Below are 20437 nucleotides of genomic sequence, written 5' to 3' on the forward strand. Positions count from 1 at the left end.
GGACACGAAACAGGCCATGCACACAGAGAAACAACACCGCAAGAGGACGAGGATGAGATATGGAAGAAGTTCCTCTTCGATGACTACGCCGAAATTAATCGCAGAGCACGGGAAGAGATCCATGAAAAGACTAAATATGACCTAGGGCTGAAGAAGGCAATTCCCCCGAGTTATGTTTTGGAGTCGACTTCAGGGGCCAAGAACGACCAGATGCGCAAGACCCCAACGACTGTCGCAGAGTCGTCTTCAATACCTTGCCTGGACTTGAATTGGAATATACTCGAACCTTCACGCAATGCGGTAGAACCATTTCCAGTGCCAAAGACAGGAATGGACCCCCCGATCTCACAGCCCCCAAACACAACTGCTGAGTCGAATCCAGCACCCAACTTGGACTTGGACACTAGCATGCTAGAGCTCTCTGAAGCATATGAGCTGGACTTGAGCCTTCACATACCTGAGCTTCCGGACAGCGTTGCGGAGTTGCCTTCAACACTAAAGCCCGACTCGAGTATGCAGACGGTAGAGGTATCAACTGATGTAATAGAGCCACCCTTGACACCTGGAGAAGGGCAACCGGGCGCATGTACGACACACATCGCCACCGAGGAGCCCCCTGAAATACCGTCTTGCACAGATGAAGGCATGCAGGCTCCATCAGATGCCCCCGCGGAAACGAATACGGTGGATGCCGATTCGGCGACTGCCCAGCCAGGTTCGCCTCAACCGGTGCAGCCAGAGTTCAAGTTCCATCACCCGAACCTGTTTGTTGGACGTCTGGCCAGTAATGGCCCAGCCAATATGCCGTGCGCACCCTCGACTGCTGCGCCAAAGATGGGCAGGCGACCAAAAGCTAGGGGTCGCAGGGAGCAGGGAAGGCCGGACTTTCGTACGATGCCCGACTATGATGGAGATCCGATTGAGGAGTGCTGCGAGGGATAGGCGAAGACCGAATGACGGAGATAGGGATGGGGACATGCAATGGGGCTGGGTGCTTGGTGCATGGGGCATGAGGCATGAGGTCACGGGTTGTTTGTGCAGTGCGCGATATTGTGTAGCGCAGACTGGGGAAGCCTTCATGGTGGCCCTGACCTGACATCAAGTCTGGGGAAAGTATTTGCAGGGAATACGGTGTCACGGGAGACAAAGGGAAGGATATCAGGGATCTACTTGTCTCTTTTCTCGTTACACGCCCGACCAAGGGTATGAGGCGGGCCATATGCCGTGATGACCAAATATCACACCGTAAAAGTCGAGAGGGAAGCAGAATGTCAAATAATTGTGCCATTGTTGGGTACTGTAGCTGTAATCCAGAAGCCCCACACAAGAAATACTACATACACGAGAATGAATACACACGAGATGCGCAACAAGCACGCCCCCCGGCAAACAAATCCAAAACCCAATGACATAAACGAGAAAGAAAAAAAACTCCCGCCGTCTATATAGTTAGTGCCGTAATATCTTTCCCTCTAAAGTAGTGCGGGTATCTCATATCTCATCTCATCTCATCCGTAGACGTCACAGCATCATGTCACTGCCAATAACAACACCTCTTATCTCGCTGCCTTGGGTGAGCTGAACCCCAGCCCAGATCAGGTCCCACCCAGTAAGCTTGTCCGGAAAAGGAAACTCGATAGAAGAATGGAAGGAATGGAAGAACTGATGGTGCACACCACAGCCACGCTTGACATCCCCCGCAGCAGGGCCCCGCTTCTAGAACAATTCTCTCAAGTCAGCCTCATGGGCTGGGATCCCGGTGGAGACGGGGATCTGCAGCGCATGGGTGGGCGTTTTCGAGAGGTCCGGGGAGGATCCCTTGCTGCGTCCTGTAAAGGTGGTGTGGGCGACCAGCGACTGAAGGAATGCGAAGCCAAGAGAAAGTATGCCGAGTAGGCAGACGTTCAACATGTATGTAAACGAAAAGACCAAAAACGCCTTGATGCCCGAAGCCGTGCATGGTGGTGTGCCGGTCTTGGTGATGTACAAGGGTTCCTGCAGCCTCATTGCCAAGCTGCGAGGCGGGATCGAGAGCTGTGCTGGGTAAAAGTGCACATGCCGGCACATCCCGCCGTACCGATGACAGTATCGATGTGAAGCGAGACTGTCGAAGCTGCAGATATGTGCTGCGCAAGGCGCAATCATGATTTCAACCAGGTGCGAGACTTTGTGGTGTCTTGTGGTTGGTCGGTTGCGTGAGCAAGGCTGTGTCTCTGCTCACCCCCTTCAAGATCGGCTGCGGCGCTTCTCCTTGCGCTTGGGCTCACATGACCCCTTGCACTTGGGGCATTCGTACTCATCCTTGGAGGTGTAGACGCGGATGAGGCATCGCGGGCATCGCCACCACTTGTCGGAATAGTATCGATCCTCGAGCCACTCTTCGTTGACCACGACGCCACGCTTCTGGATATCCTCACGATGGTACTCGCGCAAGTGGTCGCGGAAGTGATCACGACGACGGAAAGGCTCGCTGGCGCGGGTGCATTTTGGGTAGTCGCAAAAGTGCGCCTCTTTGGTCAAATCGGGATTGTGAATGTTCCTATAGTGGCGCTGAAGATCGGCAGTGCGCTTGAAGGGCTTCGCATTGCAGCCAGGGGCAAGGCACATATTGTCTGGACCGGAGTGACTGCGGCGAGTTAGCTTAAGTAACAAGAGAAAGCAGTGGGTGAGGGACAGACGTACCCATCGCCCCGAGGAACATTGGTATCCTCTGAACCTGCAGAGTAGGCCGAGTAATAAGAATCCTGATAGGTAGAGTCTTGTGGGTAGGCAGGGCCTTGTTGATATGCAGGATCCTGTTGTTGAGCAGAGTAGTAACCACTCTGCATGGGAGACTCAGGGACGGTTGAGGCGGTAGAACTACCCCCAGAGCTGACGCCCCGGGCAAGGGGCCAGGAGTAACTGTCGTGTTGATACGCAGCTGGAGAGGTTGCCTGGTCTTGGGAGTCCGAGGCGTCGTAGAAGTAGTTGCTCTGCTGGCCGTAGTAGCTCATTGTAGCGACGATGAAAGTGACAGTAGGCCTTGAAGGAAGAACTGGTCCGTTGCAAGTGTAGAGGAGCTATTACTTGGCTCCGTCAACGTGGGTATTCGAGGCACGGATGCTTGAAAGGTCGAGCAAGCAGCTTGTGAATGGCAAGAGTGAGAGATGGTGGCATGCAAGAGGCCACGAGTAGGTTGTTGTCTTGGTGGTAAATCCCCAAACGAAGATACAAGGCTTTCTGCATGGAAGTCGATGCTGTTGATGTGATGGTGATGGTGATGAATGAGTTGAAAGTGAGGGTGGCCAGGCTGGTTATATGCTTGAGAGTCCGGTGTCTGGAGAAGGGGGTGTCTGCTCGGGCGGGTAGGCTAAGTAACAAGGCCAGCAGGTGAGGCTCAAATCGCACATTGTTTAGTGAGGCGGAAGGTGAAGAGTCATGTCATACACAATGGGAAAAGGCAACATGGCCCTGAAACTGAAAGAGAACTATGTGGTGCCGATTCTGGTAGCTCTTGGCTGCAAGACCAAAGGGGTATCATTAGGCTTCTAGAATACTATGTGGGATCAAGAACCTGGCTCGGGGAGGTAGTTATCGGGGACGCAGCAGGCCTAGCCACAGCCAACACTTGATCTGATGGACCCTGGACGACATCGACAAGACGAAACAAGGTCGACCACTAGAAGCCAAGACAACAAGGGTGGCAGTGATAGAGTGAATCGAGGGGGGGAGAGGAAGAAGCAGGGGTCTGAGGCGAAGCATCTGGCACTAACTGGCTCGTGATCCAAGTTGACACTTGTCGGCTAGACGGGCACTAGGTATGAAAGAGCCAAAGCAGATGATGACAAAAGGGCGTAGAGACACAAACGTGGAAACCGAGTTAAGAGGCGCTTGCTGGGCTTGGATAGCGAGGCCGGTGTCCTGAAGAGGAAAAGATGGTGAGGTGGTGATGCACAACTTTGAAGCTAGGAAGAGGGTTCCTGAGAGAACGAAGCTGCTTGCTTGCATGAGAAGGATCAACGGGGCCGGCCGCCTTGTACAGAGTACAAAGCAGAGAGCCGGGTCGACCGGGATCTGCGCGGTGCAAGGTACAAATGGGCGTACACTGGCGATGAAAGCATGCTTTGCGCCAACAAGATTCAAGGGCTCGACAAGAGAGCACGGGGTCAAGATCAGCACCAACCTAGCCACTAGAGTTATCTTGGCCCTCGCGTTGTGGCAGCACAAATGTGCCCGAGCATTTGAACAGGGTGTAAGTAACGCCCAGGCCAATGACATTGGCAACGAGGCAACAAAAGTGAAAGCTGAGAGGGGAAAGGAGAGCCTGGAGGTCGAGGGAGAGCTGGTCCGAGTTGCCAGTGACGTTACCGGCTGGGCGGGTGCCATGAGGCTATGACATGGCCACGATGGGGCTGACGGAATTGATCGATAGGGCGGTTGACGTTGGCGTTTGATGGCACGGGTAAAGACATGGCGGCGGGAGTGGATGCGGGTGTGGCAGACGGCGATTGGGGAGGCTGCTTTGGTTTGTGCATTCGGTAGGTAATCCATTCGTCGCGAGATAGCTTAGAGATTACATAGTGGCAGTGCGCGACCAGCAAAATCTCGGTCGCTTCCAAAGGCAAAGCCAGTTTCAAGAGCCTGGGCGTTTTCAGGGCCACCTACATAGGGGTGTGTCGCTGGCGTCTTGGGCGTGGCCCGCAGCTGTGAAAATGAGGTGCGCTTGCGCCGCACAGAGCGACCAGGGACCGACGCCGGCTGGTATGCAATTGTATGTAGGAGGATGCAGGGGAGATGTTGAACGTCGAAGGACAACATCTGTAGCTGTAGCTGTAGCTGTAGCTGTCACATTGGATCCGCGTCGGTGGGGAAAGTAGACGATGATTGCCGCAGGTCACAGCGGGAACGGGGCCGTCTCTGCGGCCTCGTTAAGGACGGAATTGATGAGCACTCGGTAACGGGAGGAATTCAATCGTCGTTGCTGGGGAATCCATCTCGTCCCATCTGCCCCATCGCGGGTCAAGGACATGGGGTCTTTCAGACCCATCAAGACTGGGCCTTGACATAAGGACACGGTACTCAGTGGTATCAAACATGCGGTAGGGCCGTCGAATCAGGTTGAAAGGGGATATCGAAATCAATTTTTTCTTGGTTGCATGGCTGAGGCAGAATAACGAGGCAGAAGGGAGAGTCCTACCTGCGTAGGACCTTCTGAGGCTCCCTACCTACGCCCTGGGCTTGCCCGGGTTAGTAATCTCACCTGCCTTTTGGCAATGATGAGGAAAGAACGAACCAACTCGGCATTGGCCAGCTGGCAACTAGAGGTATTCCCAAATATCCCTTCTCTCTTAGCATTTCCCATCCATCCATTCCCATCGTGATCATCGCCATGCCCATCATGCACTTTCATGCGGTGGCCTAGATGCTTTGCATTAACACCCGTCGCGTTTGACTTGACCATCTCTGCAGTACAAAGCCATCCATCAACAACAAGTGGACCCAATGGACACCTCGCCTTACTAGGAGGATGTGGCACACGGGACATGACATTACACGGCCAGCAACCGCCCATAGCGCACAAGCAAAGCAAAGCAAAGCAAAGCAAAGCAAAGCAAGCACAAGCACAAGGCTCAATCAACACCATGGGGATGAAGCTTTGGTGGGTGCACAGAACTTACTGTACCCCTGTTGATAACTCGACGACCAATCGAATGGCGCACCTTTTGCATGGATTCTTGTCTACCTCTGCTGCCTGGCCCGGAGAAAGTCTTGGTGGAGTTGCGATTGATTGAGCTGTGGCTCTGGTCAGTCGATCCAGGTACTTCAAGATGCTCAAATACAGTACCTACCTGACTGGCACATTATCGCCAACAATAAGCGGCATTGACCTCAAGCGGATCAAGAGCACAGACGATGGACGGGCACGGACGATGCATCGCCATACCGCCAACTCCCACGCCCCCGTCTCCCCACACTCTCGGTCACTCATCTGGTTGACCTACAGCACCCTACACGGCTGGTGTAATTGCCTCTGCATCACATCCGTTGCTGAGCGCCGCATGTAAGTCAATCCGGGACGTCCCCAGGGCCCCTCAGCGATTTTGCTTTTGCGAGAACACACAAGACAAGGCAGGCAGCCCACCAGAACGCCCTAGGCGATCAACAGCCAGCAACACCAAGCAGAGCAACCACCCATGGACGCCCTGTCTCGTCTGCCTGACCTACCGGGTTCATCTCCGGCTCCTGCAAGTCAACACAGGAAAACTCTCCGACAAGGCCGTTGTCGGTGTCTAGCGTCTGGTTCGTCGATTTGGACTACTTGCCGAGGTGCCGTTCGTTCCATGGAGCTTGGGGCGTGTTAGTGAGGCTGACTGAGGCAGTGACAGCAAGCAGACGCAAGTTGTCGGCTCTGGGATGGTTCGCTTTCTACCCAAGTCAATGGTTCGCCCGCTGCCTCGACGATTAGAGGCTCCACTGCAATCGTTTCCCGCAGGCTTCGCCCTCTTGGTTCCGTGACCATTCGCTTGCTGACCTCTCTCTGCCTCTGCCCAACGAGCTTGCCAAGAATCCTCGCGGGGAAGCTCTGGGTCCATGCCACAAGGTTGACAGACGACCCTCGCTAATCATGATCCCCCCTTTCTCGTGTTCAAGGATCCTGCTCCCGCGCGCGACGGTCTTCTGACAAGGACCCCGGGCAGATAAGGAAGCATTCTGGAAACCTTCTTGTTCCGTTTATGTCTTCGTTCCGTTTCACACCCCGGCCATATTCCGCGGTCAAGACCGAAGGAGCCAGGGGAGACATCGTGCTGCGTTTGTTCGTTGTTCCGAGCTTTGTTGATGAATGCATCACCAGGTAGTGGCAGTACTGCGCCGCAGGCCCAAGTCACTCCGCGGAAAGGGATCCGCCTCTCCGAAAAGGACGGCGACAATGACAAGGTGAGACGAATTCTAACGAGAGCATTGCCTCATTAGCCCTCGGCCGGCTGACGATTCGATTGACTTGTTGAGGAATGAATGGATGACGATGCCACAAAAGAAGGCAACCAGAGGCGCCAATGCATGGGAGCCTCTCTTGTCCCGCCAGCCCTGGTTTCAACCAGACAGTTTGCACATTGCCATGGCCCAAAACAGAGAATTAGGTTCGAGTTGACAACTGTCACTGATCAAGTCATACTCTTGTCAGTCAGGGTTGAACAGAAAGGGCCAGGGGAGGAATCGAGACCACAGACGCAAGTGCAATTGCCTCAGTTGAGACACCAAGGATTTGTTCAGCTCGATTTCTTTTCTTTTCAGAGGAAACTGTGCACTTTTGCCATCAGATGACTCTGCATTGCCGCCTTGCTGATGGTATCGTATTGACGTGTTCGCAGCGATGTTTTGTTGATGACCGAATCCCTGGCTGATGACCAGCGACAGCCAGCGCATGGAAGAAGAAAAAAGAAACGCAATTGCACAAGTTCAATTCCGTCTTTCAACCTCGTCTCATCCCTAGATATATCATGCAAAAATATGCTCCTAATTCCCCATTCTGTCCTTTGGGCAGCAATGCATCTCACACCGTTCATGCACTTCTACACTTTGGTCCATGATCGCTTCACCTTGATCGAGACCGAGGACGTGCCACGTCGACACACAGACACAGCAAGATGGTTGTTGGGCTGAGATCTCACGGAGGCGCAACACATGTGGACGAGATGGCTTTGCACATGCTGGCGCACTGGCGAAACGGGCCTCGGGCCTCGCAACCGAATCTGGGGCTGTCCTATGGTCCATGTCAACCACCATTAAGCCGTCTGACAAACTGCCCTCTGCGAAACAGTTCTCAACGAGGCGAGAGCCTGCCGCAAGTGCCTAGCTGGCAAGCAAGCCACGCATGCACCACGCCATACACTTCAACTTGAGGCATACATACACATGACCAGCTGGACAGCCCACACGTGTGAAGACTTGTTTCTCAGGGCTGCGTCGCCCGACACTCGAAAGGTTCCATATTCATATCTCAAACACTGAGGTTGCTAACGCCCCATGTAGCCATTTCGCACATTTACCTGTCCCAGAAAAAGCACAACAAGCGGCTGTAAAGCGAGGACAAGGGAAGAGGGAAAAAGATGAGGCTACCCCATGATACCGTCCCTTTTCCCACCCTTGCGCTCCCCATGAAACCTGCCGAGGGAGGCTCAAAAACCCATTGTACAGTCAGCCATATCCCGTTCCGTTCCATATCCACCTCTCTCGCGCAACCAGAATTACCTGCGGAACAAGCCCTGTCCCGCTTGGTCAAGGAAAGTGAGGCATTAGACCTCGTCCTCGAGAAACTTGTAGGCAAACTTGAAGTCCGCTTTTCGTCGGTTCATCCTGTCATTTTGTTAGCACGCCTCACAACAAGGGGTCACTGGGTTTCACATACCAAGTGCTCTCGTAGTCAAAGAATCGATATGTGCCCTGCTCAAAGTCCTCGGTGATGTTCTTGGGCTCCTCGTGTCGCTGAAACCATGTTTGATACTGCTTGTGGAACCGCCAGCTCTGGTCTTTAAGGGCCTTGGCTGCCAGATACTGTTGAGGAGAGCCTTGCTTGTAGTAGAAGACGTAGAACAGAGTGTCAGGGTCGATCTTGGAGTACAACCGGGGGTCCTCGAAGATAGCGAGAGGCTCGCGGGGGAAACCAGACACTGTAGGAGGCACCGGGACGTCGGGCCGGTATGACCGTGGCACATCGGCGTCCTGGACATCTGGGCAGGTTCCTTGACTAGAGGTCATGATGCGCAGCGTTGAGGGCGCCGAAGGGGGTGCGGGACGCTTCCTGGAAGTCTCATACGTGTCGACGAGATCCTGCAGCGATGAAGGTAGGTGGTAGATGCACTCCTCTTCGACCTCCTCAGTACGCTTGACACCATTGGAAGCACCATTTGTTTGGGGAGCTAGATGACGGTCAGCTGAGGGTTTATACATGAGATTCGCGTACATACGCTTTGGTGACTCGGTGGCTTCAGGGACAGCAGGCTGCTTGCCAGCGGCCTTGGATCGCTTGGACGGCTTCACGGGGACGGGGACAGGTACGGGCTCGGGCTCCGCGGCGGCGATGGCAGGTGTGGACTGTTTGGACTCGGCTTGTTGAGACGCGGGCTGGATCAGAGATGTTGCGGGAGAGTTTGTCGCGCTTGTTCGGGACTGCGGCAGCGGTGATATACTCGACGGCGCGGCACCGGGAGGCGGAGGTAACGGAGCAATACCCACGTTGTTCTTGTCGCTCGCTGCGGCCGCCGCAGCTGCTGATGCGTACTTGAGGCCCTCCCCGGCCGGCCGTGTAGGTACTGATGCTGGTTTCATCGGTGGGCCGCCTACGGTGCCGTTGCTGATTGTTGCTAGAGGAGCATGGAGAGTAGCGAGAGCAGGTAACGGCGACTTTGTCTGGGAGGATGCCCTCCGCACAGTGTCGGTCTCCTTCTGCGCCTTCCTCGACAGTAGCTTGGGGGGCTCGATGTCAGCTGTCAGATCCTCCTGCACAGATTGGGTGTCGAGGGAAGAGTTCTTTTCGTTGTCCAGGCTCATGCCGTAGGTGCCTTCCTCGTCCTCGAGGTCTAGCTCCTCGTACATCTCCTCGTCCTCGATAAAGTCCTCGTTCATGCCGTCCGACACGTAATACCGGATGCTCTCCTCGAGCTCGTTGACCTGTTCGGGTTCGACGCCGCCGTTCTCGAGGGACCTGCGGATCAGCTCGAGCTTCCCTTGATGCCACTTGTGTCGTTCGATGACACGCTCGACCTCGGCGATGCGCTCGGCCTTGGCGCTGTTGTTCTTGCCCTTCTTCATGGTGGCCTGTATCGACTCGCCCTCGGCCTCGAGAGTCTCGATCTGCTGCTCTAGGTCGTCGACCATGCTACTTAGGAATTCGCTCGCCTCAACCTTGGCCTGCTCTTTGGGGTCGAGCTTGGCGGCGGCTGATAGGCCTTCCTTGGAGTATGCCTTGGTCTTCATGGCCTTTTCCACCGCCTTGAACTTTTCCATTTGCTAACCCGACCGGTCAATAAGGTGTTCTTGTTCTTCTCGGCCTCTGTCAGTAGCAGGCAAGGGGACCAACCGTCTCGATCAGCTTCCGGTGCTCCAGCAGCGGAGCCTTGTCCTTGATGTCGTTGCTAGCGGCCCATGTTTTGATCTGGTCCCTCAGCCGCTGGAGCTTCTTGATCTCGCGCTTGAGGTTGTCCTCTAGTTTGTCCTTTTGGGCGGGGTTATTCGACTGCTCAATCTTCTCGTAGATGGCACTGAATTCGGTGACTCCTTCTGCCACCTTTTTGAAGCACTTGTCGACTTCTTGTTGCAATTTTCTCGCCGCCATTGTGATTGGAGCGACGAAGCCTCGCGGGGGCGCACACGGGGTTCAATCGATGGGGTTGTCGTCGGTGTCGGGGGGAGGGTTTGGTGATGGTTCGTTCTTTGTTCGCCTCGTCTCGTCCGGCTGTGGGGGATCTTGAGGGCGGGCGGCTCAAGGGCGGAATGGCGCGTCGCGTCGCCGATCCAAGGGTGGAGTGGATGGTGCGCGGCGCAGGAATGCGGTGATGGACCTCGTGAGGCCAATTCGGGGGTCGTGGGGGATGAAATGCGTCGAGAGAAGCGGCTCTGCTCGACTTTGCTACGTTGATTGAGGTGGGAAATAGAGTAATGAGGCCAAACAGCCGCAGGCGCGCGATTGGCTGATGTACCGCGGGTCACCTGGGGCGGGGCGCGGTTAGATGCCGAAACCTGTTTGGGTGGCGATTCAGGCTCTCGGGGTGCGTTTGCGGCAGCGCGAGAGACGCGACACTTCCGTGATGCAGTGTTAATTTGTGATACAAGGTTAAGCTGTGGAATTACTAGGTTTCAGCGCGTGCGTTGCGGTGCAGTTGAGGGATTCGCTATCGCGAGATACCTGAGGTACAGCTGGATGACGTGGGGTACACGAGGCTGCCGCTTGGCGTCGCTAGCACTAGGCGCATCTCACATGACACGGATTCACAGAAGCTATTGGAAGACCAGAGACGGCATGCAATGTATCTATCCTCTGTAGACTATCTTGTATCGGGCAGGAGTTGACGAAACATTTTGCGTTTGATAAGAGAGGATTGAATTTCAGGTAATTCAATATCACAATCATTTTGCCCTTGCAGTCGCTGGTGACTCATATCCGGTTTCATCAGCATTGTCTGCTTGTCAATGCCAAGACTACTACTCCTGGCTACTGTTATAGAGCTCGGAAGGGTTCCCGATCTTGGTTAAAAATTGCCCGAGTCGACAACTCAGCTCAAACATCTCGAAACGGTCAGGAATTTAGTTGTTCAAATATGAAGGGTACGTGCAGACAAAAGCCCCCTTCTCAACTGCGGCAGTCGACAGAGGTGAAACGGCTGAGGGGCTCACACATGACACTCGAGCAGTCATCCTGCAGCGCGTGCTGTCGGCGTCCGTGACGGTGGACAAGGAGATGATCTCGTCCATCGGCAAGGGCGTCCTAGCCTTTGCTGCCGTGGCCCCCGGGGACACGGAGAAGGAGGCCGACCTGATGGCGGCTAAGGTGCTCCGGATGAAGCTCTGGGACGACGACGAGGGAGGCAAGGTACTTTACTCTGTAGGAGGGGGAAACATGAACATGATCTGACAACCGAGAGCAGTGGAAGCGCAGCGTAGCTGACATTGAGGGCGAGGTCCTGTGTGGTAGGTTCAGCCCAACCTCCTAGCAAGCCACGGTTGAAAGAGACGAGCTGATGCTGGGATGCAGTGTCGCAGTTTACTCTGCTGGCCAGCACCAAGAAGGGCGCCAAGCCCGATTTCCACGGCGCGGCCAACCCGGAGGAGGCGCGACGGCTCTACCACTACTTTGTGCAAAAGGTGAGAGCCGGGTACCAGGAGGAGAGGGTCAAGGACGGACAGTTCCAGGCCATGATGGAGGTGGCTCTCGTCAACGACGGACCGGTGAGCCTATTTTCCTTTCTTTTTTTACTCATGAGGCTTCGTTTCGGGCTGACGACAAGCAGGTTACTCTTGAGCTGAAGAATGGCGCCAAGACTGATTAAGAGACAACGAGGCTGAGTCGATTTTTTGTTATTCCTTGTCTATAGAGAGATGGCGGGAAGGTGTTGTTCATAAGGCCATAGAAAGTATAGAGGAGGGTGAAAGTGTATGTGTGTTTCTTTAGAGGAATCTGGTTTTAGATGGGCTGCTGGCACCAACAATCACAGACATGCTTGCGTTACACAAGAACAAAGAAGTGAAATCTCACATCCAGCCTGGTTTGCTGCAACTTGACGCAATCAATTCAATACCCGGAGGTATCCGGCTTTTTGACAATGGGCACGGCTCAGATTCTCTCCCTCCCGTTTCATCAAAAACGGCAAAGACAAAAAAGACAAGACATATCACCAACAAACAACATGGGCTAAAGAGAAGCGATTGGCCGATATGTAATCAGGATCTGCATTCTCGCGTCGCACGCCTTTTGCTTCTTTTTTTTTTCCCCCTTCCTCTTTTCCCTTGCGTCCCTGCATCCCCTCCCCCTCCGGAGAGCCGGCCTTGTTGCCGCCTCAGAAAAAGGTTTGGCTCGCAAACGGCGCAGGGTAGCATTCTTGTCCCAGACCTGAGCAGAAAAAAGAGGGCGCACAGGTTCACGGCTCGGCTCTCATCAGGCTGGCTCAGGACCAGGGGTCTTATTGACTGACAGCCCGGGGCCCAGGGGACAGCGAATCAAGGGTCTCGGAGATGTGTGCGCTGGTTTGCTTGCTTGCATCTTTCCCTCCCGCGCCGACCGGACTGGGACCCTGTTGGGCAGATTTTCAACAGCCCGCTCCGACCTAACGCTGGATTACCAGTAGGGGGGTAGCAGGCAAGCAAACCAAGCCCTGCGCGGGTGGCATGGCGTGCCGTCGCAGGCGTGCGTAGGCGCATCGGCAGCCCTATCCCCTGCTTACGGGGGGTTAGGGAGTTCCACCCGGGAGCGGCACGGGGTGGGTTGGCGGCGGGTGTGAATACCCTCCAGCGGGAAAGAGAGTGAGATGATGGCTTTTGAGGACTACGTATTAGAGGGAATGAATTTGTGTCTTGGGCTGTAGTGATACCCTTGATTGTTTGAAACATCTTGCAGTTTTTTTTTTTTTGCTTTAAAAAAAGAAATCCTAATTGTTCTCTATCCATCCAATGCCAAGACTGGTGTAACAAACGAGTCGATACTGATTCACCATGTTGCATTTCTGGGCTTGATATTTGATCCCTCGATAGTAGCTGTATAGCCTTGTCTGACCGGGTACCCCCATCTCCCCCTGGTCTGTAAATCAATGCTTTGTTGTCTCTTTTCTCTCTCTCTTTGTCTCTCTCTTCAAGTTGCTGTTGATTGCTTGCTTACCGTTGATGAGGCTTTTCCTTTTCAAAGGAGCTGAAATCGTTTGCCCTTGTAATTCTGGGGCCCTCTCTCTTCTCTACCCCGTCTCATGTAACTCGGCTGAGCTGGCCATTGGCTTCTTTTCTCTTTTCTCTACCGGACAAGAGAAAAGGAAAAAGAAACGACAAACAAGACCAGAATACCCCGCATTGCCCCGAGGCTGATGTCCTCGACTTGGTCCGAATCTGGGCTATTTCGGAACCACTTTGCTTGCTGGATAACACAGGGCAGGGCGACCAGGCTCTCTTGCTTCTACCCACTAATAACCAACTACAAGACAAGTACAAGTACCACACACAGCTCTCTCTGTCTCTCTGCCTCTTGTCTCTCGGTTATTCTCATCCTCTCAAGACTCAACTCAAGACTTTGTCAGAGAAACAACAACAACCCACTCAGCTTTACCCACTTATAAGCGCACGATCTTGGGCTCACTTGCATCGCGACTTTTCCGGAAGTGGAAAGGAAGCTCCCCTCTTCTGTTGCCTTCTCTCCGATTCTGCTCTGCCTCTGCCCCAACCTTGAACGACACGACTCGGACGTCTAATAATATCTACCTTACACTCTTCCCCCCCCCACCTTGAACCTCACTCTGACATCTTACACTCTCTTTCTCTCTTTGCTCTCTCCCCGCACGCTCTCCCTCCCGTCTACTACAAGCTCATCATGGCATCTGAAGGCGATTCCCCCGCGCGACCCCGCGTCTTCTTCGACATCTCCCTCGGCGGCAAGCCCGTCGGCCGCATCACCATGGAGCTGTACGCCGACCTTGTCCCCAAGACGGCCGAGAACTTCCGCGCCCTGTGCACCGGCGAGAAGGGCGTCGGCAAGTCGGGCAAACCCCTCCACTACAAGGGCTCCATCTTCCACCGCGTCATCAAGCAGTTCATGATCCAGGGTGGTGACTTTACTGCTGGTGATGGTACCGGCGGCGAGTCCATCTACGGCAACAAGTTTGACGACGAGGCCTTTCCCAAGAAGCACGAGCGCCCGTTCCTCTTGTCCATGGCCAACGCCGGGCCGAGTATGTTTCAATGATACCCCGCGATTACTTGTCACTAACCCCTCCATAGACACCAACGGCTCCCAATTCTTCATCACCACCGTCCCCACCCCCCACCTTGACGGCAAGCACGTCGTCTTTGGCGAGGTCCTCAACGGAAAGTCCATCGTCCGCCAGATCGAGAACCTCACCACCCAGTCGGGCGACCGTCCCGCCAAGGAGGCCCTGATTGCCGACTGTGGTGAGCTCAAGGGTGACGCCGCCCTCGCCGCCGACGTCAAGCAGCCCGACGCCCTCGGTGACCCCTACGAGGACTTTCCCGAGGATTGCACCGACACCCTCGATGCCCCCGCCGTCCTCAAGATCGCTGCCGCCTGCAAGGACTACGGCAACACCGCCTTCAAGTCTGGCAACTTCTCTCTCGGCCTCGACAAGTACCAGAAGGGTCTGCGTTATATCAACGAGGAGCCTGAGCTTGACGGCCAGCCCGACTCGCTCAAGGCTGAGCTCGAGGCTCTCCGCTTCTCCCTCAACAACAACTCGGCTCTGCTCAACATTAAGCTTGAGGCTTGGGACGACGCCGTTCGCGCCGCCTCTTCTGCCCTTGACGTCCGCGGTGTCAAGGACTCTGACCGTGCCAAGGCTTTCTACCGCCGAGGCTTCTCTTACATCCGTCTCAAGGACGAGGAGACTGCCCTGCGTGACCTGGCCCAGGCCAGCGAGCTTGCCCCCAACGACCCCGCCGTCACCAGGGAGCTCAACGCCGTCCGGACCAAGGCCGCTGCCCGCGCCGCCAAGGAGAAGGCCGCCTACAAGAAGTTCTTTACCTAAAGACTTGATGATTCTTTTTTGCAAAAGACGAAGAAAAAGATATAGAAGGCGCCTCCGTTGCCGAGGGAGGGAGGGAGAGCAAGCATTAAAATCGGCGATGTTTTGAGAGACGTAACATGGAAGGGGGGGAGGAAATCCATCTTTTTTCAAGTTAACAGCACCTTGTCAGGGACAGCGGGTAGGAGTCGGCGCCGAATGAGATACCATCCAATTACAATAAACCACATTCAAAGACTCGTTTCATGTTCAATGTCTAGTTGTGAGTTGTGAACTTGTTTCTTATCGACGCGTCTATGGATACATGCACATAAAGATATATATATCCGTCCCTTGATAGTCACAGCTCCAACAACTTGGGCATCACAAAAGACATGCTCCGTGTCTGTTCTTTTTTGTCTATGGACCGAGGTACACCAAATAACCACGCCCCAAGTTTCCCATCCCAAAAAGTCTTTCTTTGACTACCTTGATTCCATGCAAAACCTCCCATCTCTTTCTATTCAACCATGACGCGAGAAAAAACTGCACCGAAAGCAACAAAAGTGGTATTCCCCCTTGCCTCACCAAGCCACCCGTGGCAAACATAACAATAATAAAAGGTGTAAACATTGCTTCTCGTTTCAACCTCATGCACCCTTTTGCTTTGCCCTCTATGGGTGATATCAGGGTGACGCACGAGGTGAAAAGGGAGTCAATGTCCCAACCATACAAAGGAAAGATAAAAAACGCCTCGCATGCGAGTAAAATCATGTTTGCCAACCTCCCCGTATCCCCACATCCCAATGCTCGTGTTGTTGATATAGGAAAAAAAAAGGTGTGGAAGGGGGTATGAGACAAGGAAAAAAAGGGGGGAATTGTGTGTGTGTGTGTGTGTGTGTGGTATAAAATGGTCCGTTCTTCTTTCTTCATCATCAAGTCGTGAGGTTGTAGAGAGAACTAGCTCTCCATCATGCTGTTGTAGTGCAAACTGTCATGTCATATCCCTTCACTTGTTGTTCCGTGGCTCCTTGGACTCGGGGCTTTCTCCGCGGCCGCCGATGCGCATGATGCCGCTGAGAATGGTGCGTCCCATACGTCCGTTTTTGGCCTTGAGCGTGCTGCTGGCGCTCGCGCTCGCATGCCGCAGACCACCGGGCTTGCGGTGCTCCCAACCCTCTCGGTGGTGCCGGCGGTGTTCCTTGCTGCGTCGACGACTACGTGTCGCCGTGTTGTTGCTGTTGTTCTCGTCGGCCACTTCGCTGCCAGAGCTACCTGGAGTAGGTTCGTAGACGTCATTCCAGGCTGTGGATGAGCCACCATACGAGATGGAGAGCGACTCGATCAGGGATGCCTGTTCCATAGACTCGGTCAGGTCGTCTGTGGCTGCGTATGAGGCGCTTTCGTGAGCGCGCTCCGTCTCGACCTTGGCCAAGCAGGCATCGGCACGTTGCTGTAGAGCAAAGCAGACGTCGTTGAAGGCGAGGAGTTCGTTATCCACCTCGTCCTTCTTGTCGTCAATCGGGTTTGCGTCCACCCAAAGCTTCACCAGACCAGCCAGGTTCCTTGTGTCGTCAATCAGGTACGGAAGGCTCGGGAAGCCCTCCTTGGAGGTGGGACTGAGTCGGCCAAGGATGGTGACGGGCGTGCTGTAACCTGCGGGAACAATGATTGCGTTACGGTCTGCAGGGATGCTGCACACCTGATCGATAAAGTCACGGACAGCTTGTCGCTGTACATTCAAGAATCGATTCATTGGCTCCATCCACTCCTCTCGCTTGCCAAATGTCGACAGGTTCGCTAGCTTCTGTAGGGCCTTCGCAATGAGAGTGAATGTTCGCTGCGCTTGAGGTCGAGGGTGGTCGCGCAGAAGATTGAACAACTTTGGTGACAAAATCGCCGGGCAGATGAACCGTAGGAACAGGAATCCAGAAACTGAAGTATACGTGACGGTACGGAGAAAGTCACCGTAACGATCTTCAGCAACAGCGCGGATATACTTGAGAACATGTCGTAGCTCAGGGGGGAGTCGGTTGGCCGAGCTGGAGATGCATTTCCACACCTCGGTCGTGTAGTGGATCAGTACAGTCCAATGTTGATCAAGGTCTCCCTCATGGGGGGTCTTGCTGGGGTCCACTTCGCAGTTCGGGTTGATCTCGTTAATCTCAAAGAGCTTCTCTTGTAAGATGTCTTCCAGATACTCCTTGCCCAAGCGTCTCATGTGAAACTCGAGAGACTGGGTGAGCAGCGAATTGCCTCGGAAAAGAAGGTTGGCCTCTCCAGCAAGAGACTTGCTCATATCTCGTACAATGAGCTCCCGATCGGTTCCCGAGTCGATAGAGTCGTTTGACTTGAGCCGGCTGCTAAATCGATACTTTTTCATCGAAGCCTGGTTTCCAATGCCATCGATTTCGTCTTCTACCAAGGCCATCAGCCACTCACTAGCAGATCCTGAAACCTGAAAGATGTTGAGGAATAGCTCCGATAGTCGTCGCAGTTGTCCCGGTAGAGCCGCAGAAACCTGGTTCGTCAAGCCTGCAGGGAAGCGGTGAAGTATGTCCGACAGGGGCTGGTATTCTTTTGACAAGAGTACGACGTGTTCATCGTGTGTCACTCTGATCAGCATTTGTCCAACCGACTGGTGCTTCTCGTCGTAGATATGAAGCCATTGCTCAGTATCTTTGCCGCGCTCCAGCTGTTCAAGTGCAATGTCAACAGCACCAACCACAAACTCTTGCAGGTTTCGAGTTCTGGGAAGTCCCACAGAAGCTTGGAGGAGATTGCTCGAGCTGTCAAGATTGCCCTCCACCCTCTTCAACACAACAGATAGCAACGGTGTCGTTGGAGGCAGATCGGTAAACTCGCACTCCTCACGCCAGAATGGATTCTTGGTCGCCGTCTTGGTCGTGGTTCTCGCACGAACTTCGCCATCCAGTATAACTTCGGCTAGGTAATTGCCGACCAGGGGATCCGGCTCCGGACGTCCCGGCCTCTCTGGTATGGGTGTTTCAAACCCACTCGGCTTGGCCTTGATCTTGGCTTCTGTAACCCTGACGCTGATCGTCTTTTCGAGCCGAAACACCTCGCCCTCGTATTCTGATTCTAGATCGTCCAGCTCCAATATTTGGGAGGCGTTGGGGTCATCGAGCTTGTAGATGTCCGGCACTGCATATGCTCTCAGGAGGCAAAGCCAGACCTCGAAATGAACTCTGCTATCGAGAGCAAGGTAAACTGGCCGGAAAATGGAAAGATGTGTTGAAGTCGATGCGTATATGGGGAAGACGGCAACGCAGTATTCCTCATCAAGCACTGTTCGGTCGAGCTGCTGGACGGCACATCGTGAGAGTTGTGATAGGTCGATGATGGACAGAACAGTAACGTCATTCTCCGTCAGCAACTTGAACTCTCCATTATCCTGCAGAATGCACGACACTCTTCTCCACGAGGTAGTCGGTGAGCGAAGATCCCTAGTCGACGGCCGCTTAACGATCGCCCGGGGTGAGACGGCGAGGCCCTTGTCCCACAGCATAACCTTTCCAACCTTGATGATATTCGTGGGCCTGTGCTTTTCTTGTGACCAGCCATGTCTCCGCAGCTCCGGTCTCATCGGCGATACCTGGCTGGCTGGTTTACCGTTGGTGAGCTTCACGCCTGTTGGGCGTAGTTGTTGCCAGCAGAGCAAGGCCGCCAGCCACAGATCAAACTCTTCCGTCACCAGAGGGCATATTAGAATTTCCACCGGAGGTTGGAGACACACCAGCTCCAGACACTCCTTGGTCAACTCAGGATAATCCACGGGTAGGACCCTGCAGCCGCGCAGATCAGATACCAGAGGGATATGGAACGGGCCGTTCTGGCCCGAGTCAAACATGAGACATCCTTTTTCCTCCTCGATATAAGCCACGCCGCTGTGCCATGGTCCTCCCGTCTCACCCTGGTACTCGATTTCACCGCGCATCCGGCCACATAGTGTTCTCATTAAGAGGAGAACCTTGTTTGCGTCGTCGGTGGCGATGGGTAGCGGTAGCGAGTCGACTGTCGGCGGAGGCGAGATAAGAGGAGAGGTGGGACGAGACGATTGCCGCTTCATAAGTCTTCGGCTATTTTTCTTATCCTTGGCGGCTGCTAATGATTCCCGCACCGAGATAGCACCATGGTGCAGTGAGTCCAGCGAACCGGACTGTAGCTTTGGTTCGTCTGTAGGATGTAATGATCCCGAGGAGCTTACGCTACCAACGCGATGTCGTTCTGAGGTAGGAGGTACGCTCCTCTGGGCGAGCATCGAGGTGTCCATGGTGCGCGTCCTAGGCCGCAAGCTCCCGCTCGTATGCCGTAGATGCCGCGGGGGACTGGATTCGCTGCTCTCATACGATTCACTAAAGACATCATTGAATATCATGCCCTGTCGCCTCGAGGGGCCCGAGGGAATGGTCCGCGGCGAGCTCTGCTGCGAAGTCGCTCCACGGGAGGATTGCTGAGAGTCCCCAGAGACGCTGAGGGTCGGTGGCTCGACGGGTTCGGGGGTGACTGCACGAATGGTGCCGGCGGCGTTGATGAGGGTAGATCGAAAGGCGGACCTCAGGTTGGAGGCGCTGGAGCGCTCCATCTTGGGGTCGCGCGGGGGGTTGAGCTCGGAGCTCGAGGTCTGATTCCAGGTCAGAGAGTCGCTAGAGGCGCCAGGTCGTAAGTGGGCTTGTCCGTCCATATCCAGCGGTGGCAAGCCTATGCCATTGCCGATCCACATCTGCATGCGCACGCTCGTCCCGCATTGAAGACCTGAGGAGGAGGGAGGAGGAGTCGAAGAAGGCGGCGACGATGGTGGGCTGAATGTAGGTGTGGATGGTGCTTGTTCCTCGGGTCAGAGTGCGGTGCAGATGGCGTATAGGTGAGGTTGTATTCGCTATCGCGCGGGGTCTGACGGGTCTCGGTGGTCGGCTATCGATGTCGCAGCGGCAGAATAAAAAAGAGGTGTAAATTATCGCAGTCTTCTTCGTTGCCGGGTTGTTGAGGAAGAGGTCCAAATGGCACAATCACCGGTTGCGGGGAGGAGGGCTTAGTCTCGGCAGAGAATGTAAAGCTGAGGGGAACGCGCGGGACCGGCAGCTGAGCATGCTCATCTGCACTGCACGACGGACAGGACGGGACAGTTGTGATGGATGGATGGCAAGTTCCGAGACCAAACCAGATCAGATGGGACGAACAAGAATACGCGTGCGCGCTCAGATAAAATGGTCGTCGTCAGGTGGTTT

At 54.5% G+C, this 20437-nt stretch overlaps 5 protein-coding genes across 5 annotated transcripts; 2 read left to right on the top strand and 3 right to left on the bottom strand.

The window, feature by feature from the left end:
- Nucleotides 1-2226: 2226 nt before the first annotated feature.
- NECHADRAFT_80671 (uncharacterized protein) lies at nucleotides 2227-2993 on the bottom strand (the record flags this gene model as incomplete). Its single annotated transcript, XM_003051269.1, has 2 exons — nucleotides 2227-2626; nucleotides 2683-2993. The coding sequence occupies 2 exons, from the start codon at nucleotides 2991-2993 to the stop codon at nucleotides 2227-2229; spliced, it is 711 nt and encodes a 236-aa protein (XP_003051315.1).
- A 5280-nt stretch (nucleotides 2994-8273) lies between these two features.
- Nucleotides 8274-10312, bottom strand: NECHADRAFT_93799 (uncharacterized protein; the record flags this gene model as incomplete). Its single annotated transcript, XM_003051270.1, has 5 exons — nucleotides 8274-8334; nucleotides 8387-8897; nucleotides 8946-9003; nucleotides 9037-9987; nucleotides 10058-10312. The coding sequence occupies 5 exons, from the start codon at nucleotides 10310-10312 to the stop codon at nucleotides 8274-8276; spliced, it is 1836 nt and encodes a 611-aa protein (XP_003051316.1).
- A 982-nt stretch (nucleotides 10313-11294) lies between these two features.
- Nucleotides 11295-12023, top strand: NECHADRAFT_80673 (uncharacterized protein; the record flags this gene model as incomplete). The annotated part of the gene is made up of 4 exons (XM_003050885.1): nucleotides 11295-11301; nucleotides 11388-11566; nucleotides 11737-11922; nucleotides 11985-12023. 4 exons carry the CDS (start codon nucleotides 11295-11297, stop codon nucleotides 12021-12023), a joined length of 411 nt encoding a protein of 136 aa, XP_003050931.1.
- A 1972-nt stretch (nucleotides 12024-13995) lies between these two features.
- On the top strand, nucleotides 13996-15445 carry NECHADRAFT_69641 (uncharacterized protein). The gene is made up of 2 exons (XM_003050886.1): nucleotides 13996-14402; nucleotides 14452-15445. The coding sequence occupies exons 1-2, from the start codon at nucleotides 14045-14047 to the stop codon at nucleotides 15210-15212; spliced, it is 1119 nt and encodes a 372-aa protein (XP_003050932.1). The 5' UTR covers nucleotides 13996-14044; the 3' UTR covers nucleotides 15213-15445.
- Nucleotides 15446-16197: 752 nt separating this feature from the next.
- NECHADRAFT_69644 (uncharacterized protein) lies at nucleotides 16198-19482 on the bottom strand (the record flags this gene model as incomplete). Its single annotated transcript, XM_003051271.1, has 1 exon — nucleotides 16198-19482. One exon carries the CDS (start codon nucleotides 19480-19482, stop codon nucleotides 16198-16200), a length of 3285 nt encoding a protein of 1094 aa, XP_003051317.1.
- Nucleotides 19483-20437: the final 955 nt, after the last annotated feature.

Source organism: Fusarium vanettenii, assembly GCF_000151355.1.
Source record: "Fusarium vanettenii 77-13-4 chromosome 5 genomic scaffold NECHAsca_5_chr5_3_0, whole genome shotgun sequence".
NCBI classification, from domain to species: domain Eukaryota; kingdom Fungi; phylum Ascomycota; class Sordariomycetes; order Hypocreales; family Nectriaceae; genus Fusarium; species Fusarium vanettenii.

Excerpts from the sequence above, each read along its gene's own strand:
- NECHADRAFT_69641 (XM_003050886.1), top strand. The coding sequence starts at position 14,045 with ATGGCATCTGAAGGCGATTCCCCCGCGCGACCCCGCGTCTTCTTCGAC. Across the intron at positions 14,403-14,451 it reads CATGGCCAACGCCGGGCCGA|ACACCAACGGCTCCCAATTC; the intron begins GTATGTTTCAAT and ends ACCCCTCCATAG.